General features: G+C 45.1%; 2 protein-coding genes across 3 annotated transcripts in view; one reads left to right on the forward strand and one right to left on the reverse strand.

The window, feature by feature from the left end:
* Positions 1 to 15,416, reverse strand: part of GNPAT (glyceronephosphate O-acyltransferase) — a 23,457-nt gene extending 8,041 nt beyond the window's left edge. Inside the window, exons 1-10 of one of the 2 annotated variants that reach the window (XM_064158479.1) lie at positions 15,165 to 15,416; positions 11,126 to 11,314; positions 8,738 to 8,914; positions 7,767 to 7,896; positions 5,265 to 5,392; positions 4,734 to 4,809; positions 3,197 to 3,348; positions 2,976 to 3,106; positions 2,112 to 2,335; positions 429 to 674 (exon numbers count right to left, since the gene is read on the reverse strand). In XM_064158479.1, coding sequence (XP_064014549.1) covers positions 429 to 674; positions 2,112 to 2,335; positions 2,976 to 3,106; positions 3,197 to 3,348; positions 4,734 to 4,809; positions 5,265 to 5,392; positions 7,767 to 7,896; positions 8,738 to 8,914; positions 11,126 to 11,314; positions 15,165 to 15,401 — 1,690 coding nt within the window. In that variant the 5' untranslated portion in view covers positions 15,402 to 15,416. Of the gene's footprint in view, positions 1 to 428; positions 675 to 2,111; positions 2,336 to 2,975; positions 3,107 to 3,196; positions 3,349 to 4,733; positions 4,810 to 5,264; positions 5,393 to 7,766; positions 7,897 to 8,737; positions 8,915 to 11,125; positions 11,318 to 15,164 lie in introns of both variants that reach the window. The other variant, XM_064158478.1, reaches the window with a different exon arrangement.
* Positions 15,417 to 15,497: 81 nt separating this feature from the next.
* Positions 15,498 to 23,317, forward strand: C18H1orf131 (chromosome 18 C1orf131 homolog). The gene is made up of 7 exons (XM_064158487.1): positions 15,498 to 15,613; positions 15,703 to 16,010; positions 17,356 to 17,412; positions 18,810 to 18,905; positions 20,553 to 20,639; positions 21,604 to 21,656; positions 22,979 to 23,317. The coding sequence occupies exons 1-7, from the start codon at positions 15,580 to 15,582 to the stop codon at positions 23,106 to 23,108; spliced, it is 765 nt and encodes a 254-aa protein (XP_064014557.1). The 5' UTR covers positions 15,498 to 15,579; the 3' UTR covers positions 23,109 to 23,317.
* Positions 23,318 to 23,753: the final 436 nt, after the last annotated feature.

The raw sequence follows: 23,753 nt of genomic DNA on the forward strand, positions 1-23,753 counted from the left end.
GCACAAAATGGAAGTTTACATTCTGAAAACCTTTTTTCAAGAGTCAAGTATTGGAAAACACTGAAATACTTCAGAAACCGTAGTGAGAAGACAGACTGAAAACTGGCTGCGCTCTAAGCAAGAGTGAGCTTTGTGTGATTTATAACGTATAAAGTTGGTCTGCTAAACACCAACAAAATAAAACAACACTTAGGAACTGGGATGAGCTCATCTTGACTATGTCCTTAGAGCAGAACAGATCTACTTTCAAAAGTATCAAAGTTATGGTGAGCAAACAAACCCAAGCGAAATAGCTCCGTCCCTCTCAGCACATCCACTTTGTGCCACAGGACACTGTCCAGATTCTAACAGTCTCAAATGCAGAGGCTCCTGCTCTTCTGACAGCTGGCAGCTTAAGGAGTAAAGCTTTTGGAGCTACCCAACTGTACCTTTTCTGAAGCTGCGTGTCATCTGCAAGGCAACTACCACCAGAGATGGGCGGACAAACACGTTCAGCAGCTGGTTTCTGTACGTGGCACACATGAGGATGGCCAGAGCGCGCTTGAAGACTACTTCCCCTACAGCTCCATCTTCCACTCCTTTGTCATTTAGGACCACACGGCCATCAACAAGGCGAGCGATATTGGAATGCAGGGTGAGGCCAGACACAACTGCCTTTTTGGCACACAGGTTATCTAGAAGGAAAACACAACACAGGAAGATGCCAAAAGGAACATTTGTTAAGTCTTGGAGTTAAAGACTAATTATTACACCAAACATTCAACTAGAAAGATATTCCAAAATAAACCACACCAGAAATTAGCAGCCCAGAGTATGAGATAGAGAGAACAAATTTCAGACGTTTTTGTAACTCAGTGACTGAATTCTGCCACTTGCTAACAACGACAGAACAAATATTCAACCATGTTGAGAGAGACCTCCAAGATCATCCAGTCCAACCTAGCACCCAGCCCTAGCCAGTCAACTAGACCATGGCACTAAGTGCCTCAGCCAGGCTTTTCTTAAACACCTCCAGGGATGGCAGCTCCATCACCTCCCTGGGCAGCCCATTCCAATGCCAATCACTCTCTCTGCCAACAACTTCCTCCTAACATCCAGCCTAGACCTTCCCTGGCACAACTTGAGACTGTGCCCCCTTGTTCAGTTGCTGGTTGCCTGGGAGAAGAGACTGACCCCCAGCTGGCCACAACTTCCCTTCAGGGAGTTGTAGACAGCAATGAGGTCACCCCTGAGCCTTCTCTTCTCCAGGCTAAACAACCCCAGCTCCCTCAGCCTCTCCTCATAGAGCTGTAGCCTGATCCTATTTCTTCATGCAGCAACAAGAAGGATTCTTGATCATACACACAAATACAAAAGCAAATGGTTTAAGCCTATCTAGAGTGAAAAATCAAATGTACTTGAATTGCACATTATAATTCTTTGTTGGCTTTACTACTTATGTCCCAAGGCTCTAAAATTAACTGCCTGTGGCACCTTGGCTCATGAAGGGAAGTTTAAAACAGTTGTTCAGAAAGGAAGGAGAATCAACCCTTCAGCAGCCAATATATACATATAATGATATGTTAACATTTACACTCTTGTATGTAATTAAAACCAGCAAAGAAACCTTCTCCCCAAAAAGCCATCACTGTTTTTGGGAACAAAGCAAATTTTCAAAATAGACAGCTTGCAGTTTTGATTTTCTCTCACCCATTTGTTTCTGCTAGTCTTTGCCACAATACCACCTTAAACTGTCATTGAAACCAAGTAACAAACATACCATTACACCAAGTTAAAAGACACAGATGAAGTAACTGCCTGTGATGTATCTAAGGTTCAGAAAGACTGGCAAAGCAAACCTCAGTGCTCTAATACCAGTACCTTATCAGTTCCTCCTCATTCCACACTTCAGGATGTAACAGTGTAATACCTGTTCTGCTTCCACCTAATTATTTTTCAAAGTATTAACTTCTGACAGATTTTTGTCTCTAGGTTTTAGCATATCCTAAAATTCATTTACAACTCTAAGGAAAACATTCTGTAAAGTTGTCACCATACACTGCTTTCGCAGAAAATGCAATTTATCTTTCATAAGCAAAAAAATGAATAGAAATAACACTTCCTCTGCATACCAGGCCATTCAATGAATCCTCCAAAAGTCTGTGTTAGGCCCTTAAGCCACAGGGTCTTTTCTATTAGAAGGTCAAAATCCACGGCTGGCAAATTCTGCAGCAGGACAGCAGCAACTAGCACCCACGGGCTCAAAACCATGTTTTCTATTTGCAGGAGCTCCATTTTGTAAGCTACATCAGTGACAAATTCTTGGATATCCTCAGATGGCTTTTGGGGAAGATGCCTGAAAAGAACAATGCAGCTTGAAGAAAAGAGCTCCAAAAAACTGGAACAGAAATCACACCCTCCTTTATTTCTTCTATATTGCTCCTAGTTCTTTTGTTGCAGCTAACAATTGGAAGGTGATTCAACCTATGTGCTATATAGAACAGAGCAAAAGCTCAGAGTGAAACACTGGTAGTCTCATGACAGTATTTCAAACCCAATCTCTGTATCACTGTTGTACACTTGCTATCTTAAAAAGGGCAAGTACTATGCTTTATAGAACAAACTGCAAAAGCCACCACATTCAGTCATAGCTATGGGTCCCTGGTACACAATCACATAACAGCCCACAGTAATAATGCAAGAAGGGGGAAACCCACTAAATTCTGAGAAAAGAGAGCTTTGCCTGGCTCAGGCATCATCACTGAATTTGGAAGTGGCATCATCTTGACAGTATGACACTGTGCAAGTAATCACCTATTTCAGACACATCTTGTCACAGGCATGATAAAACTCTGCTCAGTGGTCTAAGTAGGCAGATGGAGGGGAAGCGAGACCAAAGCTGAAAACAAAGTACAAGAGAATATCTCAACTATTTTACAGAGGTGAGGACTACACAAATGCTTTTGCTGTGCATCCACCATGGAAGGATGTGGTACCTGGGAACCAAATTGTATGGACACCGATTGATCCTCCCAGATGCCAAGGTTCTAAGCGACACCGGCTGGCCGACATAGATATGTATGGTACCAAAATTGTCATTGAGGATTCTCCTGGCTCTTAACAACCCCTACAAAAATGGGAAGAGCAGAACTCAAATTTTGGTGCTCCAAGGTGTGTATACATTCACCAATGTTCTGCTCTCAAGGAATTTACATACAGAGGTAGATTCTTTGGGTTTGGGGACTCCTAGGAGTTCATATGCATAGAGAGATTCTTCCAGTATCCTCTCATAGCTAATGCTGATGGGGACAAGGTATGTGTCAAAGACTTCACGTTTAAAAAAGGGTTCCATCACAATGCTGAGAAGACCTGCAAATTGGAAAGAAAGAAAAGAAGGAAAAGTAGTGAGAACATGACTTTTTTGAGGAGAGAAAAGCAACTTCAGTTTAACTTTGAAAATGGTATATTCAAGTTTTAGAAACTGCTCGTTAGGACACACTGTGCCTGTTCCCCTTTCAAGCAAGCAGAAGCACAGGACTCTGCCCAAGCTTTGAAACACAAGGCAAATGTAAGCAGTGCACTTGGGAGCTATTGGTGCTCTTTCCTGCAGCACTGCTTTGCTCTTGCACAGCATCTTCTGTCTAAAGATTCCCCATTACTTTTACAGACAGCTTATAATATTTCTCTGCTCATCTGTGTGAGAGTCCAAATCCTCTCTCCCTCGGTCATCAACAAAGGTAACTATTGCCTTGTCTCTCCCTTAATAAAGATTGCCATGGTCTCTCCCTTGTAAATCAACAAAGATAAAGAGTGTCTTTGTTAACCTCCCGAGCTCAGACGAGGTGCCTGACCAAAAGCTCAGGGATGCAAATCAAGACAGTGCCTTTGTGGACTTCCCAGACCCTAGCCAGCTTGAATGCCCAAGATGTGCACATCTTATGTCAGCTACCCCGAAGAGAAAAGGCTTATGTATATTTGCGGTATGGACAGGTAAGCAGCACAAAGAGGGGGCAGAGGCCTCCCCCCGTGTTGCTGCTGGGCCCCTGCGAATGGATGAATACAGAGGAAGGTTTCCTGGGGAGCTGCACCTGGACACCCATCTGAAAAACTGTATAAAAAGACATGTGCAATGCCTGCCAAAGTGTGCACCTCCAGAGCCGCACCTCCACCAGAAGAGCTCCTGACAAACTCCACGGAAGAACATCCCTGGGCCACACACCTGTCATTCTTAGTCCCCCCCAATCTGTGGCTGATGGCAATATAAACCCTGCTCTTTTCCTTCCCTGCTTCTTCTCTTTTTATCCATTGTGCCCTCTCTCTCTCCCCCCGCTTCTCTCTCTCTTCCTATTTTGTTCAATTTTATCCTTTAATAAATAGTTTTGTGGTGATACATGGTCTCATTTGCACCTTAATTTCACAACATGGAAATCCATAAGAACACATCTTGCTCCTCGGGACAGAGATATTATTAATCTCTCTTCTCTGGACCTTGACAATCTGGAACCACCTATTTGCTAGAAAGAAAAAGGTGAAGAGTCCTGCAATTAAGTACACAATGAGACAAAGTGGGAGAAAGCAGTAGAGTACAGGTGTGTATCACTGTTCTCCATATGGCCTGGAACTCCAACTATAGTGTTTTCCACTACTCTGACAGATCTCACCAATTTCCCACCACTTTAACATCCCTCCCTGTCTAAAGAACATACAAAGCACATGGCCACTCATTAGAAGTTCCAAGTTTTCAACAAACCTACCAAACTTTGGAGGCAGAGTCTTGGCAGTGCGGCTTCTAGTCCCTTCAAGAAAAAATTCAATTGGGGCATAGCCACTCTTCAAAAGGAAAACAAGAAAGAAAAAGCTGGTCAGAAAAATAAACACATTTCCTCTTTATTGCCCACAAGTAGTTTTAAGCACTTAAAACACAATTAACCTTTTTTCTCTAATGGAGGCCACGCATGCCTAACTCAAGTCACACCCAAGCCTTTATTTCCCCATTATATTTGCCACACCATATAGTTTAAGAAAATAGGTCTGTAATGAGATATGAGCACATGATTTACAGTAAAGAATAAGCAGCAATTTGTTTACTACCTACTGCTCAACTAAACAACATGGAAGAGCATGGATGCTCTTCACCTACAGCAGTTTTGAGGTAAAATGCATTTAACCAGATCGCAGTGAGGACTTGCAATCACACAGCTCTAACAGCAAGAGCATTTCACATGAACCATTCCAGCAGAGTATTTCTCAAGCACACATTTTGAGAGTCCAGTAATTTTTTTTACCCTTAACATATTTTTCACATATTCAGCAAACACTGCCCAGTAGAGCCTGTTGCCACCAAAGGAACGTCGCATAAAAAAGGCACCTGCCCTTCGTAGCAGCTCACCAACTATCTTCATCCCTAGGAAATCTGAAAAACAATCAAATGAAAAACAAAACAACATACACAAGATTTGTTAGTATCAGCCAGCAGAAGCAATCACTGCCACTAATACACTAATTCAATTACCAGAATAAAGATGACCTCTTTCAAGGATTCTGTTGATGTAAATACTTCTATTTGCTTTCAGACTGTCTAGCAAGGCTCACATAGACATGAATGGCATACTGTGTTTTCCACTTTCTTTGTTGTAAGCAGCATTTACTTAGAGCAATTTGCTTTCATAATCTAGATATTCAGACTTTGACTGTAATAGAGGCTATGTATTTGAAGAACATTGCCTTGCTCATCTTCAGAAAGATCAGTTACCACTGAAGACACAGAAATTAACTGACCAACTACATTATATTACACTATTTATGATCCTGACTCATCACTCTGGGAGGTGCACACCAAACAACCTTAAATATTTTAGAGTTCTAAGCAATGCTGAGCAACACTTGCTAAAGCCAAGGGACACTTAAACTTCTTAGGGAAACATTTAAAGCTAGTCTACATAGCTGGCCATGTGCTGCTTCAACCTCCTTGACAACTCAATCCATGAAACACTTGAGACCAGATAGTCATTCAGCAAAATAACTTCATATTTCCTGCTGACAGACTGCCTTGAAGATGCCATGAAGTATGTCACACACACTTTTACAAGGGAGAGAGGAGAAAAAAAAGATCTGAAGAAGTGACTACACGACCCTGTGCAGCAATAGCACTTGTCAGAACTTCCCATGTGCAGGGCTCCATCTTTTTCTCATATTCTGCTACTAACCTCCCTCCCTCACCACAACATAGATTCTATTCCTTCCCTTACTGCCACACTACTGCTGCATACTCAACCTCCCAGCTGGGATGCTGCATGCCTAATACCCCACCACACACTGCCACCCTGTAAACTGGGACCAAAATGCATCTTTCCATGTACTCCAAGCCCGCACTACCTCCTAAGACCCAAGACAAAATCACAATCCCAGCATCTGTTAGATTCCTGCTAATGTGATGTGTGATCATGTACTCTGGTGTTAGTTTACCTTTCCTCAGCTAATCCACACAGCTCCATCTGTATGCTTCTTGAAGCCATGTGATAACTAACAAAGTTGAGGCACCTATGTCAGGAAAGGATCTCTCCACCTAGCACCAGCACCACTTTGAAAGTGAGTTTGTAAAATTGCATCTGGTGAATCTCTAACATAATACACAATAAGTACAACTACAGAAGAGTTTAAAATAACACAAACATACAACAGCATAATGGAGCTGCAGGCCCCTAATTCTGAAGAATTTGGGACCCAAAACACACTAAATACTGTAAAAAAGGTTAATCAGTAAAAAAATCCCTCTAAGCTAAACTAATGGCATCTCAAAAAAAAACTGTTTTGAGGACCAAAACTTAAAAATATGATAATCCAGAAGTCACATGCAAGCTGACTCTGAACAATACACAACAGGTAAGCAGCTGCAACACCTTCAAGAAGATAGCTATTTGAAACATCAACTTCTGAACACATCAGAATCTAAACTGCATCACCCAGAGACAAGATAACCACTAACTCAAAGGCCAGCAAAACCTCATTTTCCTTAGCAAGCACATTCTCCCAGATTGTGCTGACTTTCTACTGGTCTTCTGAACCTCTTGACTGGAAAAGTAGACTACAGTAAAGCAGTAGGATCTCACATCTACACCAGACCCGAGGCTGTCTGCCTGCTTAAAAGATCTGGTTGATACAAGCCTTCTAGGATCAAGTTTTTCAGTTCAGAGCTGCCAGAGTACAGACTTTCAAGAAGCACATGAAGTTGCAGTTTTCAAGAAGTATTTCCTGCAAATATACTGCTGTCATCTGCTTTAGAATTAAGTGTCTAAAATAATGACCTCTGATGTGAAATTTAATTTGCCAACCAGCTCTGCTCTCAGCTATGCAGAGAGCAACAGTTCTGCCAATGCTTCAAGCCAATCGGCCACATCAGCTACAAGCACAAGGTCGCTGGCACTTCACACCTTGCTAATATGATTGCACTTCAATCTGTATGAGGTATCACGAAATGTTCTGCATATAAAGTAGCTCCTAGACAAGTTTTTGCCTGTTCCAGGCCAAAACCCAAAAAGACATCTTCTTCACGACCACCATTTTTGCCCTAGCCTTGGGGCTACAGTGGGGGGTATTTCTGGGCAAACTTGTGAAAAGATTGGGCTCGGCACCAATGAGAAGCTTGCAGACATTGTAACCATCTCACCCAAAGAGGTTTTAACAGTCGGCATTTAGAACAAAAGTTAAACACAACCACATAGGGGCTACCAGTGCCCTTGCTACCAATTCTCTGAATCCTGAAAACATTCTTAAAAGAACATACTTGCCTATTCCTGCAGCAATGACAGGCAAAGCTAAGTCATACGTATACAGCAAATAAGATAGCATCAAAAAGTCTACGTAGCTTCGGTGACTGGGCAGCAGTACAACTGGATGCTCCTGAATGGCATGTTGCAACTGAAAAAAAACATCAGCACAAACAATACTGCTCAAATATTTACAGACTGACTTCTGAAATTTGCAAATACAGACCTTCATGGGGCTTAAGGAAAACAGAAGCTGATTGTTTGAGGGTGGTTTCACTGTCCATATAGTCTTTTTCATTATGAAAGCATAGGAAACTGGATCAGTAGTTTCTAGATCAGCAACTTGTGGTTCCCAAGCACCACGAAACTCCCGGGCCACCTCATTACATGATACTCTAATTCAAATTCATTTTGATGGGAATGGGAAACTTGATAGGGGCTGCAGGGCTGACACTGCTGTTTTCCAAAGAACGCAGTGCACCCTCCAGAACATCATCATCCTGCAATGAAACAGGGAGACAATAGCTTCCCAGGAAACTGAGGCAAACTCAATGCACCTCCTGACTCAGAGGTGCACAACGCTTCACCACTCTTAGCTGTACGAAGATTTTGCAGAACAACCAATCCACTCACCCCAGTTCAGCTAGATGCATTATTAAATTTATAGCATCAGATAGAAAAACTCTCTCCATAGAAGACCTATCAGAATCACTGACACATGGTATTCCTTTTCCACAGGAAGCATTTGGAAAGTCCTGCTGACTGTTTGCCTCTAAAATACTTCTATTGAATCGATCTTCCTCCCTCGCCTCTTACTAAGAAATGCAGTAATAAATGCTGTAGTGTAGCTGTTCAGTTGGTTGGGTTTTTTGCAGTCTTTTTTTTTTAAGGGATATTTTTCATATTTGCTACTTGGAGTGAAGATTAGTCCTTTAAAAAGTGACCAATACGAAAGTATTAGAACTATTCCCCGCCTTGTCCCCAGTACTTACTCTCTGCATTCCTTCTTCATTCACACAAACTCTCTGGAAAAGCTGTTTAAATATTTTGCTCAGAGTAAAGGCAAAAAATCTGACAGCTCCTAACTGCATACTGTGGCCCATCTCATCCAGGATCTCTGTAGCTTCTTCTTGAATAATATCAAGTGATTCTCCTGTTTCTTTTGCTAGCTAAAGAGAAACAAAAGAAACAAAACAGCAGTGAGATGTGGTTCCCTTCTCCTTGCCTATGCACACCATTCTCTATGTTATGGCAATATGACAGAATTGCTGCTATTACTACAAGAAGATTTTAGGTCACAGGCATGCACCTAATCATACATAATATGTTAAGTGCCAGCCAGCAAGAGAAAAGCAGATTAAAGTTGTTTAAATTAAAGAATAAGCTTAGATGTCAATGGCAAGGAGGAGTGTGTGCAACAACTCCTCCTCCCCCAAAAAATACCATCTGAATGTTTTAACCTGTATCATCTTCAGTAGATTTAAGTTCAAAATACATTTCCTGTTGTATTGGTCTCAAGAAGGTTGTGTGTGATTTTCTTTGACTAGTAAAATAAAGCCTATGTTTGCAGAGATATTTGCAATGTAAATCGTTGAAGTGAATTGGGGTTATATTTTAAGACTGGGCTGAAGAATCTCAGCTCTATAAGCTTCAGCTTCTTTATGTATTACTCTGGCAATGGCTACCTGAAATGCATACAAAGCACTGTCTCTACCGACCTTGCATATCAATGATCTCTCTGACGTTGCTGTGCACATTCCCTTTTGAAGTGTCTCAAAACAGATTTAAATAATGGTCATCCCTCCTACTTGATAGTTTGCATACAAAAATAACTGGAGAACTAGGCTTTTAATGTTCGTGTCTTTTAATGAACACAGAAAAGGAAAGAGAAGGAACTGCAGAAGAAAAAGTTCCAAAACAGCATAGCTCTGTTAGAAGCCAGGCCTGCTGACCTATTATTTGTGTTTTGTGACATATGAGACAATTCATCTCCTTCAATCTACCTCTATATATCACCTTACTAACATATGTACTGGTTCAATTGTGGTTTAATAAATGCATTATCCTTCATCCTGTGTATTTCCACATGTAGCTGTAACTCAATAATCACTTAAAGAAGTAAAAATCTGCTTGCACCTGAGCCTCAGAAAAATCTGTCTCCCTTAGGAAGTCACAAAATTACTTTTGTTATCCACTAGGAAAAAAGATTTTCTCATTCACCCTTCAGCCTCCCCACACGATTGATCCTGTGTGAATTATGTGCACATCCACTATAGACCTAAGCACTTAATTTTCCACAATTAGGAATAAAAACCCCAGACCAGTCACACATACAAAGATAAACCAAATGTACTTAATTTCACATGCTGACCATTAGTAACCTCAGCAATTTGTAACAAGAACAAATTATATTACGCCTGTGAGCAGCTGTGTAAACTCTGCCCCAATAGGAGGCATATTAGCTGCAGACTGTTGTGCACATTGCCCATGACAGCCTCAGTTAGAAACTTCCAGAAATCTCTAGTGTAGTGCTGGTAAATACATTTCTATGGCAGATCTCTTCAACGATGTGATGCAAGCCAAGAAAGCATCCATCAAAATAGCTTTCCATCAGAAAGCAGTACTTCAGAAGAAAACATCACACAAATGTCTTTCTGTCAAATCCTTTGTAACACTCATTCTGGACTAACCATAACATTTTACATACTTCTATAGACCTAGATTTTTTTTCATGAATACTGACAACAGTCACTCTGTTGGAGCTACTGCCACATACTCTTAGTTCAGTCATTTCAACACAATGTAAAATATGAGCCAGTTTAACTACAAACTATTTTACTCATCACGGAGTAGTAGCTTCTCTTCACCTTTAAACAAAAATACAGTTACATCTTAGACATTGCCTCTAATTCAAAGAATTCTGTGTGAAATTTAACTCTCATTTTAGGGGAAGTAGTTTTAATGCCTGCTTCATTCTTTGAATTAGAAGCAACGTCTAAGGTGTAACCGTGACTTGCTTCTAAATCTCCTGCAAGATATCCTCAAAGTAAAAAAGTGTCTACTGAGCAGGAGAGTGCTTACATCTTTCACAATGTACTCTTTGTGGAGAAGGAAGAGGAGAAAAAAAGCAAGCAACTCAAGCACAGCGGATATGAAGCATCATACATGCAAAATCAAAACACTACTTCATGAATAAGCTATCTCCCCGTGGCAACTTAATGGTAAATCAGCATTTGCTATTTCTGCCAAGAGTACTGATTTATCAGGTTACTGATTTATCAGGCTGTCTTTCAAACTACAGCTACCCACATCTGACAAAGTCAACAATATTCTTTTTCTTGCTGCCGCACAAAGCTTGACTGCTCAGTGTCCAGACTCACCTGCTTGATAACATATTGAACTTGTTCTGACTGGAGAACAGCACTTTTAAGAGCATTTGGCTTGCAAGGTGCAAGTCCCTTGTAGATCACAGGAGTATAACATTTCATTGCATATCTCAAGTCACTGGACAATCGTCTTTCCTCCAAGATATCTTCAAACTCATCTCTTTTCTTTGATGTGAGCTCTTTCTGCTGGGAACATACAAATAGAGCGTGAGACACTATCTTGAGCCATTCAGTGCTCTGCTTGGCTACAGTACAAAAAATAATGGTATGCAATACTTCTGAAATATTTGAGGTTTCTTTTTTTAGCTTTCTATAGCACCTGCATTCCACATTCTGAGAGCTTGAACAAATACTACCTTCTTGCAACAATGTGGCAGAAAGAAACTAAAAGGAGAAAAGCAAACAAAGCACCGAATACACACTAAAAAAGAAACCACAACACCAAGGAAAAAAAGCAAACAACCAAACGGAGAACCTTTCTGAATGCAAAGATCTCCAAATCACCCTATGCAACATGTTATTTAATTCTGCCCAGCAGGAAGAAGTTGAGAGCAGGCGTGGGCTCTGAAAGCTAAAGCGCGTTGCCTCCAGCCTCTCCACGGTTAAGAGGTATTAACTAAAACACCTTTGATTCCAGCTCTTGCGGTCGCATGAAGACAGTGCCACGAAGGGCATTTTTAACACCCGATCATCAATGCATACATGCTAAACCCCTGCTACTTTAAGCTGCGTCAGAGACCTTGGTCATTTCTGCTGCCTTTCACCAAGCTCAGACACAAGGTACATAAACCACAGCCAGGAATGAACAAACTCCACAACTCCATTATCAGCCACGTGAAGATCAAAACGTGGTATGGTACACGTGAAGATAAACAGAGCACAGCTTCTGAGTAACCAGTGCCACTGCTGAGCAGGAAAACAAACAGTGCATCAAGAACTAATTGTGGCTTTGTCCTGCTGTAGAAATCTCAGTCACAAAACTCTTTCCCTTGACATAGCAGGGATCTCCTGCTTTGGCGAGACATGTCTCCTGTTACTTCCTCTACACACCACGATTATCATCACCATCATCATCATAGAATCAACCAGGTTGGAAGAGACCTCCAAGATCATCCAGGCCAACCTAGCACCCAGCCCTATCCAGTCAACTAGACCATGGCACTAAGTGCCTCAGCCAGGCTTTTCTTGAAGACCTCCAGGGACGGTGCCTCCACCACCTCCCTGGGCAGCCCATTCCAATGGCAAATCACTCTCCCTGTGAAGAACTTCCTCCTAACATCCAGCCTAGACCTCCCCTGGCACAAATTGAGACTGTGTCCCCTTGTTCTATTGCTGGTTGCCTGGGAGAAGAGGCCATCCCCCACCTGGTTACGATGTCCCTTCAGGTAGTTGCAGACAGCAGTGAGGTCACCCCTGAGTCTCCTCTTCCCCAGGCTAAACAACCCCAGCTCCCTCAGCCTCTCCTCATAGGGTTCGTTTGATAGGAATGACCACTAAAGTCTTTCCAAAATTGAAACTGTATCTCTCTAAACTTCAAAACAGCAGCAGTAGCCATCAGAGAAGCAAAGCAACCGCAGCAAGCTTCCGTGAAACACAAATATCTAAGTATTGCTTATGAGCAAGCATATTTATTAGAAGCAGCAGCTAAAAAGTAAAACTGCTTATATCTTCCTCTACAGCATGTCGAGATATGCTGTCCTTCCAGGACACAGCACCACTCGAAGGGTAGCACAAGCAATCCTTTCATTATGTGTTCTCTCTCTATATGCAACCTGTGCCGAATCAGTCTGATAACGAAGGATGAAATCTACTGTTCCATGGGCTCATAAGTGACCCTTCTTGGTGCTGACAGAAAAACCAGGCCAGCAAACACACGGGAGAACACCAAGAACAGATATGCAAAATGCTCGGCCGCGGCAGCTGAGTTTTCAGCCTTGGGAGGGGAAGTCAGGTTTCATCGCAGCTATATCAGCAACGCTATCAAAGCAGCTGACAGTGAGAGCAATTAGGAAGCAAACACTTAGTTCCTGTCTATTCATCGAGGCAAGAAGGCAAAACAAAAGTCAGATGAGGAGAAGCTCCACTTAAGAACACAAAAGTCCTTCAAAGGCTCAATTGTATAGAAAGCAAATTTAATTTTAGCAAAGAACACAAATCCTACTATAACGTTTGACCTTCTCATATTCTTTGCCTCATACAGTATAGTCAGATTTAGAGACCACCCTTCTACTACAGTACCATTTGGTAGATCACCTAACTTACTTTTCTTTCCACTACTGTAACTTTGAGAATTGTCCCACAGGAACTGTAGAATGACCTCTCCAGGGACTTTAAAAACAACTCTCTACAAGGTATTAATCCCATGCCTATATTAGTTTAACACTTTTATTGTTTATTTTCCTGTATAGTTTAGCGTTACAGTTTTCCATCTCTTTCTCCTAGAGGTTTCAACTAGTTAGCTATTTGTTGCCATTTACATGGTATATCAACCCCTTGATTAAATACAAAACAGGGGGAAAAAAAACCCAACTTTGTGCTCTGTAATAGCAAAGGAAGAATAGCTCAGAACAGCATCAGAAAAAATCCTGGTTGGCTCTAAGTATACACCTGCTAAAATCAGTAGGTGGCAAGTCACTGCTTAGGAAACCTAAGCAACATTTATGTCAATTACCAAAGTTTAAACCCTGCAAAATGCAACTACGTGAAACTCAAAACCCCCCAGCACTCAGCTTGGCTGTCATCAGCAACATCAACAGCCACCGCGCTGCTACAGCCGTTCCCCAGCACGGCTCTGGGAAGCAGAGTTTTGCAAAGGACGCAGTCAGTTGAAGTCACCTCTCTGCCACTGCTCATTTGACATTTCCAGATTTGATAAGCTCTTTGCACGGCAGTAGTTCACGCCCTGTCCTGAAGCAGGGCTGAGGAAGCCAGAACACACACTATACCAACCACTGAAGAACACTGCTTTTTACACGTCGCAGCCAGGCTGTTCCAGACTCAGCTGCTGACTGGTAGAAACCCTGACAACAGAAAATTCAGTTGTCTGCACCGTTACTGCAGTGGTGGTGAAGTAGAAAAGGAAAGCAGCAGGAGCCTGGAACTCCTCTGCTTCCATAGAACCTCTAACGGGAATAAAACGGGGGTGCTCATGATGCATCTGGGATACCAGCACACAACAAAGCAGGCACAAAAGAGACGTCTGGACATTTCTGCTGAAACTAGAAGCTGTTTCCCCTTCTCCCCAGTCCCCTACATCAAATGCAAGTAAAGAGGGTTTAGCATCACACAAATGCCCTTGTCTGGGGCTGACATCGGAGTAGCGAGGAAAAAACAGGGACAGCAAAGTAATTTCCACCACGTAACATGTGAAAGCCTGCTTCAGCCACTCCAATTTCACGGCAGTTTTCTAGTGCTGAATTAATTGTCACTGTCAGGTTCCCGTACTGCTCGACCGCAGCGGAGCTGGCCTTGGAATGTGCCCTATGCTCGGATGCCTTCTGCCTCAGCCCCCCTCAAGGTGAGTTCCAGCCACTTCTGGCCTTTAAGCTGGATGGCGGTTTACAGCGTGCCTGAGGGGGAAAGAGGCGCTCAGGATTGAGGGCGCTGTCTGTCGTCGCTGACACGACAGGCACCGGGGAAGCAAAGAGGAAGGAGAAACAAGCTGGCAGGGCTTGCCCAGGCTGCGGCTGCGGAAGGCGAGCTTGGTGAGGAAACGTCCAGCTCCCTTTTGGCCGCAACCTGCCCACTGCTGCGAACCGACAAGAGACCTAGTCCCCTACGGAGGCTCGTCGAGAGCAGCCCCGGCACCAGGGCCGCGGCGCGGGCAGGGCCGGGGGAGCCGTGGGTGACACACCCGCGCCCAGCCTAAGCCCCGGGAACCTGCCTCCGGAACGCGGCCCTCGAACAGCGGGTACGGGGAGCTGCGCCAAACGCCGCCGCTATGCCTTAGAGCGAGCAGCACCGGCACAGCACAAGGGTGAAAGGGACAGCCTCTCTGCCGCGGCACTGCGCCCCGCTCCCCGCTGCCGCCTACCGAGAACATGGGCGCTCCTCGCCGCGCCCGCCCAGGCGCCGCCGCTGGCGCCCCCGCCGCTGCCGCCATGGTCCTGCGAGCTCCGCCGCGCCGCCCTGCCCCCCGCTCGCTCGCCCTACCCCGCCGGGGCAGCCTGGCGGCAGCGGCAGCCTCCCGTGGCGCCCATGGCCGCGGCAGCCCGGCGCGCTGCGGCACCGGCGGCACAGGGCGGCGGCACCGCGCGAGGGGCGGCGCCATCTTGTGGGCGACGGCAGCCGCTCGGGGTCAAACGTCCTTCCGCTCGGCCTCTGGCGGCAGCCATGGGGTCGCGGGAGCCGTGCCGGCGGCTGGAGGCCGTGCTCGGTGCCCTCTACGACCTGGGTGGGTGAGCAGCGCCGCGCCGTGAGCTGCCGGCGGGTCAGGGGATGCTGGGCTGATGCTGGCGGCGCTACGGCCTTCCCTGGGGCATGGTGAGGTGAGGGGGCTGGGCATGTTCACCCTGAAGCGGAGCGGCGGCGGCCGCGTACAGCTGACTCGAGGCATGTGTTCCGGCCCTCAGGTGAGGCATCTGGTGTCCGGGATGGTGGGAAGCACAGGGAGGCGAGCGCACGGGCAGCCGCAGCAGAGGAGGAGAGCCGAGGAGCGCAGGCAGCTGCGGGCAGTGCCGGCGGAGCGGCGGGCGGGCGGCGCGGGGCCCGAGACTTCTTCGGCGAGCTGCGGGCCGAGCTGGGCGCTGCCGCTGCCCCTGCCCCTGCCCCTACCGCGCCGCCCTCAGCCGCGCCGCCGACTGTGGAGGTCGTCGTGTTCCGCGGGAGAAAGAGGAAGGAGCGGCCTAACCCCTCTGCAGGACCCTCCGACGGTGCCAAGGTAGGGCCGGGCGGTGGATAGGCAGTGAGCCTCAGGCTTGCCCTCTCCAGCAGGTGGGTGCTGCTGTCTCCTAGCAGGGCCCTTCTTCTAACGGGATGCGCTCAGGTGGTGAATATCTCGCCGGTTCTTTAAACGCCAAACGGGAGACCTGACCGTGAGCAGATACCGCACTGGGATGTGCATATGCGGTGGCTGTTACAACCTGAACAAGGCTCTTTTCGTTGTTTTGTTTAGTTGTTTCGGTTTGGCTTGTTCTTTGTGGTTTCTTCTTTTCCGGCTCCCTATTCTGCCACCGTAAATTGTGAGAGGTCTTTCATAATCCTCTCTCCCATGTGTGGTTCCTTCCGTTTTACTAAGACAGCTGCCTAGAAATCTGGGATCCTTTGACAGTCAGCTTGATGACATCCAGCCTTGCTGATTCCTAACGGGCTTATTGGAGGTGCAAGCTGAAGCAGGGGAGGAGACAAATCTTGAAGATTTTTTTTCCCCAATTTCAGAAAATCTCTGATGCATATTTTGTGTTTTAAGCAGAGATATCCCGACAGAATAAATGGAACTGCAGATAAGAAGTGAGGGAAACAGGAAGCAAAGCCTCTTGGCTACTCCTCTGCCTCTGTATTTTGTGTGCCATCCTTGCCAACAAGTGTGGACGTGACCACATCAGTGGGCAAGGGAAGGGCAATGGATGTCATGTATCTGGATGTCTTCAAGGCCTTTGACATAGTCTTCCACAACATCTTTCTCTCTCAAGTTAACCTCCCCCTATGGCAGGGGGTTGGAATTGGATGATGCTTGAGGTCCCAGCCCTTCCAACCAGCTGAGGGAGCTGGGGTTGTTTAGCCTGGGGAAGAGGAGGCTCAGGGCTGACCTCATCTCTGCCTACAACTACCTGAAGGGAGGATGTAGCCAGGTGGGGGTTGGTCTCTTCTGCCAGGCAGTCAGCAACAGAACAAGGGGACACAGTCTCAAGTTGTGCTGGGGGAGGTCTAGGCTGGATGTTAGGAGGAAGTTGTGGTCAGAGAGAGTGATTGGCATTGGAATGGGCTGCCCAGGAAGGTGGTGGAGTCACCATCCCTGGAAGTGATGAAGAAAAGCCTGGCTGAGGCACTTAGTGCCATGGTGTAGGTGATTGGACAGGGCTGGGTGATAGGTTGGACTGGATGATCTTGGAGGTCTCTTTCCAACCTGGTTAATTCTATGATTCTAGAAAAAGATACTGCTGCAAATCTGTGTGCTCTTCACTGCAACTCGTTTTACACTTACACTGGTTTAAAAAACTTACAAATCGGCATTTAAAGTGGTATTACTTGATATATTAATCTGAAATGTTTTATTTTGTTTATAGGCCAAAGTAGTGGATGAAGGAAAAAATGTGAATGAACAAGAGTTTAACTTCGAAAAAGTAAGTCAAGAGGACCTTTCTAATCTCAGTGTTTTAGTGTGCAGGTATGTGTGTTTGTATACTGTGGGGTTGGTGGGAAACACTTCCAGAAGTCCTTGTAGGTGAAGATTTCCTAATAGGTAATCTTGGTTGCATGCTGTGACAATGGAGGGGCATGCTGGCTCCTGTCAACTGCTATCTGTGAAGAGAGACATGTTACAACTCTGTGATTTGTCTTTCTCGTCTTCCAATGAGAATTTGAGGAGAATCCATGTATTTCATCTGTGTAAAGCTATTTGAGTATCCATGATGTTTATGTAGTGGGTTTGGGCTGAACTGAGGTTAATTCTTCTTAGAGCATCTTTCTAGTGGTGTGTCTTGCTTGCTGCAGCTGAGTGTTGATTACACAGCAGTGTTCTGGCTACTGCTGAGCACCTAGGCTGGGTTTTTCCAACATCACCCAGCTCCAAGGGTACACTGAGAGGACACGGCCCAGCCAGCTGACTCAAACTGGCCAAAGGGATATTCCATACCATGTGATGTTGGCTCAGATACAAGAGCAAAGTGAAAGTGGCACAGCCAGGGTGAAACCACCATAGTTTATCATGGCTTTTTCAGGTCCAGAAGTCCTGGATTTCTCATCTTGTGTGGGAGAGGGAAAAAAAGTGTATTGGTATCTGCTTTTAAAACAGCAGATTACTTTTTTTTCCCATTTATCTTTTGTTTTCTTTTTCTTTTTTTCTTGTCTATTCTTACAGGAATCTAACTAACCTAGACCTTCTTAGATACTGATTTGTTTGCTGTGCAGGTTGTTTTATATGCCTGATCTCTGCTCAGGGACCTACTGTGATCCAGTGAAGTCTCACAGTGGATATTCTATGTGGTGCTCTGTACTGCTGAGATTTAACCACTGACTTTAATGAGATTATGAATGCACCACTGAACTTTTTTTTGCCAGACTACTACATAATGTCAGCTATAGAATCCTAGAATCAACCAAATTGGAAAAGGCCTCCAAGATCATCCAGTCCAACCTCTGTCTGTATGTGTGTACTCAAACCACTCTGCCATTTACTTACCTGTGTTCTCACTTCTTAAGTGCTGTGCAACAAAGGAATGAGGACACTGTAAATGCTGGGTGCTGTGGGTACAGCACAGCATGGTTCATTTTTATGTGGATGAAATCCCTTCTATGCATCATTCTATGTGAAAGGAGAAGGACTGAAACTTGTCCAGCAGTCCTCACCATCCAGAGATTGGATGGACAGTGGTTAACTGTTCTGCAGTATAGCTCCAAACGTGTTTCTATAGCATGCTGATTTTTTGTGTTAGCCAGGATTTGCTGTGGTCTATCAAGCATTATTTTACAATGAGTTGGACAAATTACTAAATGCTTGCAAATTTCTTTAATGTTCTAGGCTCGTCTGGAAGTGCACAAGTTTGGAATCACTGGCTACAAGAAGCAGGAACAGCGTGTATGGGAACAGGAGCGTGCTATCATGCTGGGAGCCAAGGTAACTGTTGCTTCATTTGTGCTAGGCAGTCACCAGCTGTTGCAGTGCAGGAAATTAGTTAAAAGCACTGGGGGGTTTTGGTGCTGCTTTTTCAAAACACAGAAGCCTCTGCCCTGACTCTTCTCCTGATTCCTCCTTATTAATACATTTTATGTTTGGTTATCACAGGATATTAGGGGTTGGAAGGGATCCAAGAAGATCTTTAAGTCCAATCTCCATGCCATAGCAGGACCACACAAAATAGCACAGATCACAGAGGAACACATCCAGACAGGCCTTGAAAGTCTCCAGAGAAGGAGACTCCACAACTGCTCTGGGGAGCCTGTTCCAATGCTCTGTGACCCTTACAGTAAAGAAGTTGCCCTTTGTGTTGAGGTGGAACCTCTTGTGCTGCAACTTACTCCTATCCTTGTCCTATCCCAGGGAGCAGTGAGCAGAGCCTGTCCCCTCCGCTCCTGACCAGCCCTCAGATGTTTATAAACATTTATTAAATCCCCTCTCAGTCGTCTCTTCTCCAGACTAAAGAGCCCCAGGTCCCTCAGCCTCTCCTCGTCAGGCATTCCCTCTAGTCCCCTAATCATCCCAGTAACTCTCTGCTGGACCCTCTCCAGTAACTCTCCCTGTCCCTCTTAAACTGGGGAGCCCAAACCTGAAGGCCATACTCAAGATGAGATCTCGCCAGGGCAGAGTAGAGGGGAAGGAGAACCTCCCTTCATCTGCTGGACACACTCTTCTTAATACACCCCAAGATCTCACTGGCCTTCTTGGCCACATGGGCACATTGCTGTCCCATGGATAACTTGTTATCCACCAGGACTCCCAGGTCCCTCTCCACAGGGCTGCTTTCCAGCAGATAACCTCCCAGCCTGTACTGGTGCAGTTTATTATTCCTCCCCAGGTGCAGGACTCTGCACTTGTCCTTGTTGAACCTCATCTGGTTCCTCTGTGCCCAGCTCTCCAGTCTATCCAGGTCTCGTTGGATGGCTGCACAGCCCTCAGCTGTCTCAGCCAAGCCTCCCAGTTTGGTGTCATCAGCAAACTTGCTGAGCAGACTCTCTGTGCCCTCATCGATGTCATTGATGAAGATGTTGAACAAGACCAGACCCAGCACTGATCCCTAGGGGAACACCACTGGTCACAGCTCTCCAGATGGATGTGGCACCACTGATCACCACTCTTTGAACTCTGTCTTGTAACCAGTTCCTAATCCACCTCGTTGTCTGCTCTTCCATCCCACACTTCCTGACCTCTCTCACTAGAATATCATGGGAGACAGTATCAAAGGCTTTGCTAAGGTTATGCCTGTTTTCTGAGACATTTGGAAAACTGATCCAACTATGTTCTCAGAGATGTTGTATGAATGAAATATCCCTGATTTGGGTGCAAAACATTTACAACTAATTTTTAATCAGGGCATTCAGAACTAAAATGTTGGAAGGACTTGTTTTTTAAAAGCTTCCCTGTCTACTGACTTCACCAAGAAAGATATGATTTCTCTGTCTACCTTACATCCCTTAAGTCCTTTCACCCAAAAGAAAATAAACCATTTCTAATGATTCCATACCACCACCTGAAAAATATTGTCTGTGCAAGTGTGTAGTTTTTTAACTGAATTGAAATTGGTATCTCTCCCAATTTGTATTGCAGCCCCCTAAAAAAGAACATGTGAACTACAAGACTTACCAAGAGAAAATGAAAGAGAAAAAAACTGCAAAGGATGATGATAAAGGAAAGGTTTGTGTGAAATTTCCTGTACAGCAAATAAACACTAGTCCAAGAGTCTGACAGATAATACCTCAGGCACAGGAGTGCTCAAGCTTGACACTCACTGCTCCTCATGGAGTGAACTCTTGGCTGCAGCAGGACTGATCTCATCTGTGAAAACTCATTGTGTGTAGTACGAAGGGCCCAGAGTTAGGGTTGTATTGTGGTGGGTTTCACTGCCTTATCCTTTGAGGCTGATAGACTGATGGTGCAAAATGAGCAGGTTGGTTTTTTTCTTGCCACTGAAGAGATTAAAAAATGACCAATTAAAGTTGCATGGTGTCTAAACCCAGAGAGCTGGATCATCAGCTCATTTTATATCAGCATAATTCCATCTAGGATCTTGCTCATTATTTAAAGCAAGGGCGAGGTTTCTGTTGCATCCATTCATCTGGCTCCAAGCCTCTCTAGAGTCATCTTATGTAGGTGGGAGCAGGCTGTGGAGCAAGTAATTGCTCCTTCAGCCTGTTTCCTGCCACCCTCTTTCCTGGGGACCTACTTCTCCTCTGTCATGTGGCTCAAAGTGCATCCAGTGCATGACCAGACAGGTCTGAACCCTGTTATTTGATAAGTATGTTCAGTGAGGCGACCAGGCACACCTGCCAGGTAGCAAGTCCATTTTTTAACCCAAGGACCTGTCACATGCCCAAGAAGCAAGATTCTCTCCTCATCCAGCTGGATTTGTGCCTCCTCACATGGCAGGTGCGGCATGTTGATCGTGAGAGGGCCATACTTCCCATAGGGTGACAGGAAGGGCTCTGGGCATTCCTAGCAATGCCTCTGTAACATGTTGCTTCACTTGGCCTGTCAGAAGGTCTCCCAACCTGCTTTGTATGCTTTGTTCTCCTGTGAAGCAAGCTGTTTTGTGTGCAGGTGGTTATTTAGCCAAGATGCTCTGTTCCTTTTCTGTTAAAGTATGTATCTTTAAAAACAGGAGCATAAAGGTGATTCTATGAAGAAGAAGAAGAAGAAAGAACAGAAGGAGAGGTGAGCTGCTTTTACCATGGTTAAAATTAACTTGCTTTTGCACAGCCTTCCCAGTGTATTTCTCCTGTGAAACTATGCACTTTTATACCAAAAGTCACGCAGGTCACAGTAGAAGAAATGTCTCTAACTGCAGAAGAACTCAGTCACAAAATGATGATATTGCTCTGTGTCTAGCAGTTTTAGAAGTTTGAGTTACACTCCTTAACTGCAGATATGTTAGTTCTGCTCTGGTATGTCTAAAACAGTAGCTGGAGGTGAAATAGATGGAAATCCCTGTGTGCAGACCCAGGATGTGCCACTAAGTCCTGAGAAATAATTCTTCCAAAACAAGCTACAGTATACAGAGGCTTGAAAGGCGAAGTGGCATTCTTAATCAGTATAGCAGGTTCACTGAAAGGTGCTCTGTTTCTTTTTCTCTATCTCAAAGGTCTTTGGGATGAGATTTAACAAGGCCAGGTGCAACACACTTTGTCCACAACAACCCCAGGCAGTGCTACAGGCTGGACACAGAGTGGCTGGAGAGCAGCCAGGGAGAAAGGGAGCTGGGGGTACTGGTAGATAGTAGACTGGAGATGATCCAGCAGTGTGCTCAGGTGGCCAAGACAGCCAATGGCATCCTGGCCTGGATCAGGAACAGTGTGGCCAGTAGGACAAGGGAGGTTATTCTTCCCCTGTACTCAGCACTGTTCGGGCCACACTGAGTCCTGTGTCCAGTTCTGGGCTCCTCAATTCAAGAGAGATGTTGAGATGCTGGAAGGTGTCCAAAGAAGGGCAACAAAGCTGGTGAAAGGTCTGGAACACAGCCGTGTGAGGAGAGGCTGAGGGAGCTGGGGGTGTGCAGCCTGGAGAAGAGGAGGCTCAGAGATGACCTCATTGCTATCTACAACTCCCTGAAGGGAGGCTGTAGCCAGGTGGGGGTTGGTCTCTTCTGCCAGGCAACCAGCAACAGAACAAGGGGACACAGTCTCAAATTGTGCTGGGGGAGGTCTAGGCTGGATGTTAGGAGGAAGTTCTTCACAGAGAGAGTGATTGGCATTGGAATGGGCTGCCCAGTGAGGTGGTGAAGTCACTGTCCTTGGAAGTGTTCAAGAGGAGACTGGCTGAGGCACTTAGTGCCATGGTCTAGTTGACTGGATAGGGCTGGGTGCTAGCTTGGCCTGGATGATCTTGGAGGTCTCTTCCAACCTGGTTGATTCTACGATTCTTTGTGTTTCTAAACTTGTTAAAGTACAAATCATTCTGTAATGTGCTGAAATTCCGAATGGCTATGCAGGTAGCAAATGTTTGTCACAGTTGTGTATTTTTACCTCTTCCTATTTCAGGAAAGTCAAAAGGAAGAAATCAGTGCCTAGCATTTGGCACGCAGGACAAGTTGGAAAATTCAGAGATGGAACCTTGATTCTGCAAAGGAATGACATAAAGAAAATTAAATCATCTAGAGTTATCAAATAAACTTATGGTACAGTGAAATGGACAATATGAATAAGATAGAACTTGTGTTGCTACCAACACAGGCTGATGGGGCTTCTTTCCTTCCCACCCCATTCTGATTTTTTATATGCTATTTGTTGTTGCAAGATTTTCTGTGTTCCCATTTTTTTCTTGGGAAGAATGTAAGTATTTAACATTTTACAAATAAAATTAGATTTTTTTATTAAGAATGTTACAGAGAGTATTTTTATTAGTCAATACATGCTAACAAAAAAAAAGAAAGAAAGATAGAATCAGCTTATTGGACATTTGCCCTAAAAGGCAGAGCTCTTTGCTTTTCTCTGGAAGGGATATAAGTGTGTGGTGGGGTAACTCCCAAACCAAGCTGAGAGATCTGGGGGTGTTTAGCCTGGAAAAGAGGAGGCTCAGGGGAGACCTTGTTGCTGTCTCCAATTACCTGGGGGAGGCTGTAGCCAGGAGGAGGTTGCTCTCTTCTCTCAGGTGGCCAGCGCCAGAACAAGAGGGGACAGCCTCAGGCTACGCCAGGGGAAATTTAGGCTGGAGGTGAGGAGAAAGTTCTTCACTAAGAGAGCCATTGGCTACTGGAATGGGCTGCCCGGGGAGGTGGTGGAGTCGCCGTCCCTGGAGCTGTTCAAGGCAGGATTG

The sequence above is a fragment of the Pogoniulus pusillus genome, chromosome 18, assembly GCF_015220805.1.
Source record: "Pogoniulus pusillus isolate bPogPus1 chromosome 18, bPogPus1.pri, whole genome shotgun sequence".
Taxonomy (NCBI): Eukaryota; Metazoa; Chordata; class Aves; order Piciformes; family Lybiidae; genus Pogoniulus; species Pogoniulus pusillus.

Excerpts from the sequence above, each read along its gene's own strand:
- C18H1orf131 (XM_064158487.1), top strand. The coding sequence starts at position 15,580 with ATGCTGGCGGCGCTACGGCCTTCCCTGGGGCATG. Across the intron at positions 18,906-20,552 it reads CTATCATGCTGGGAGCCAAG|CCCCCTAAAAAAGAACATGT; the intron begins GTAACTGTTGCT and ends TTTGTATTGCAG. Across the intron at positions 21,657-22,978 it reads AAGAAAGAACAGAAGGAGAG|GAAAGTCAAAAGGAAGAAAT; the intron begins GTGAGCTGCTTT and ends TTCCTATTTCAG.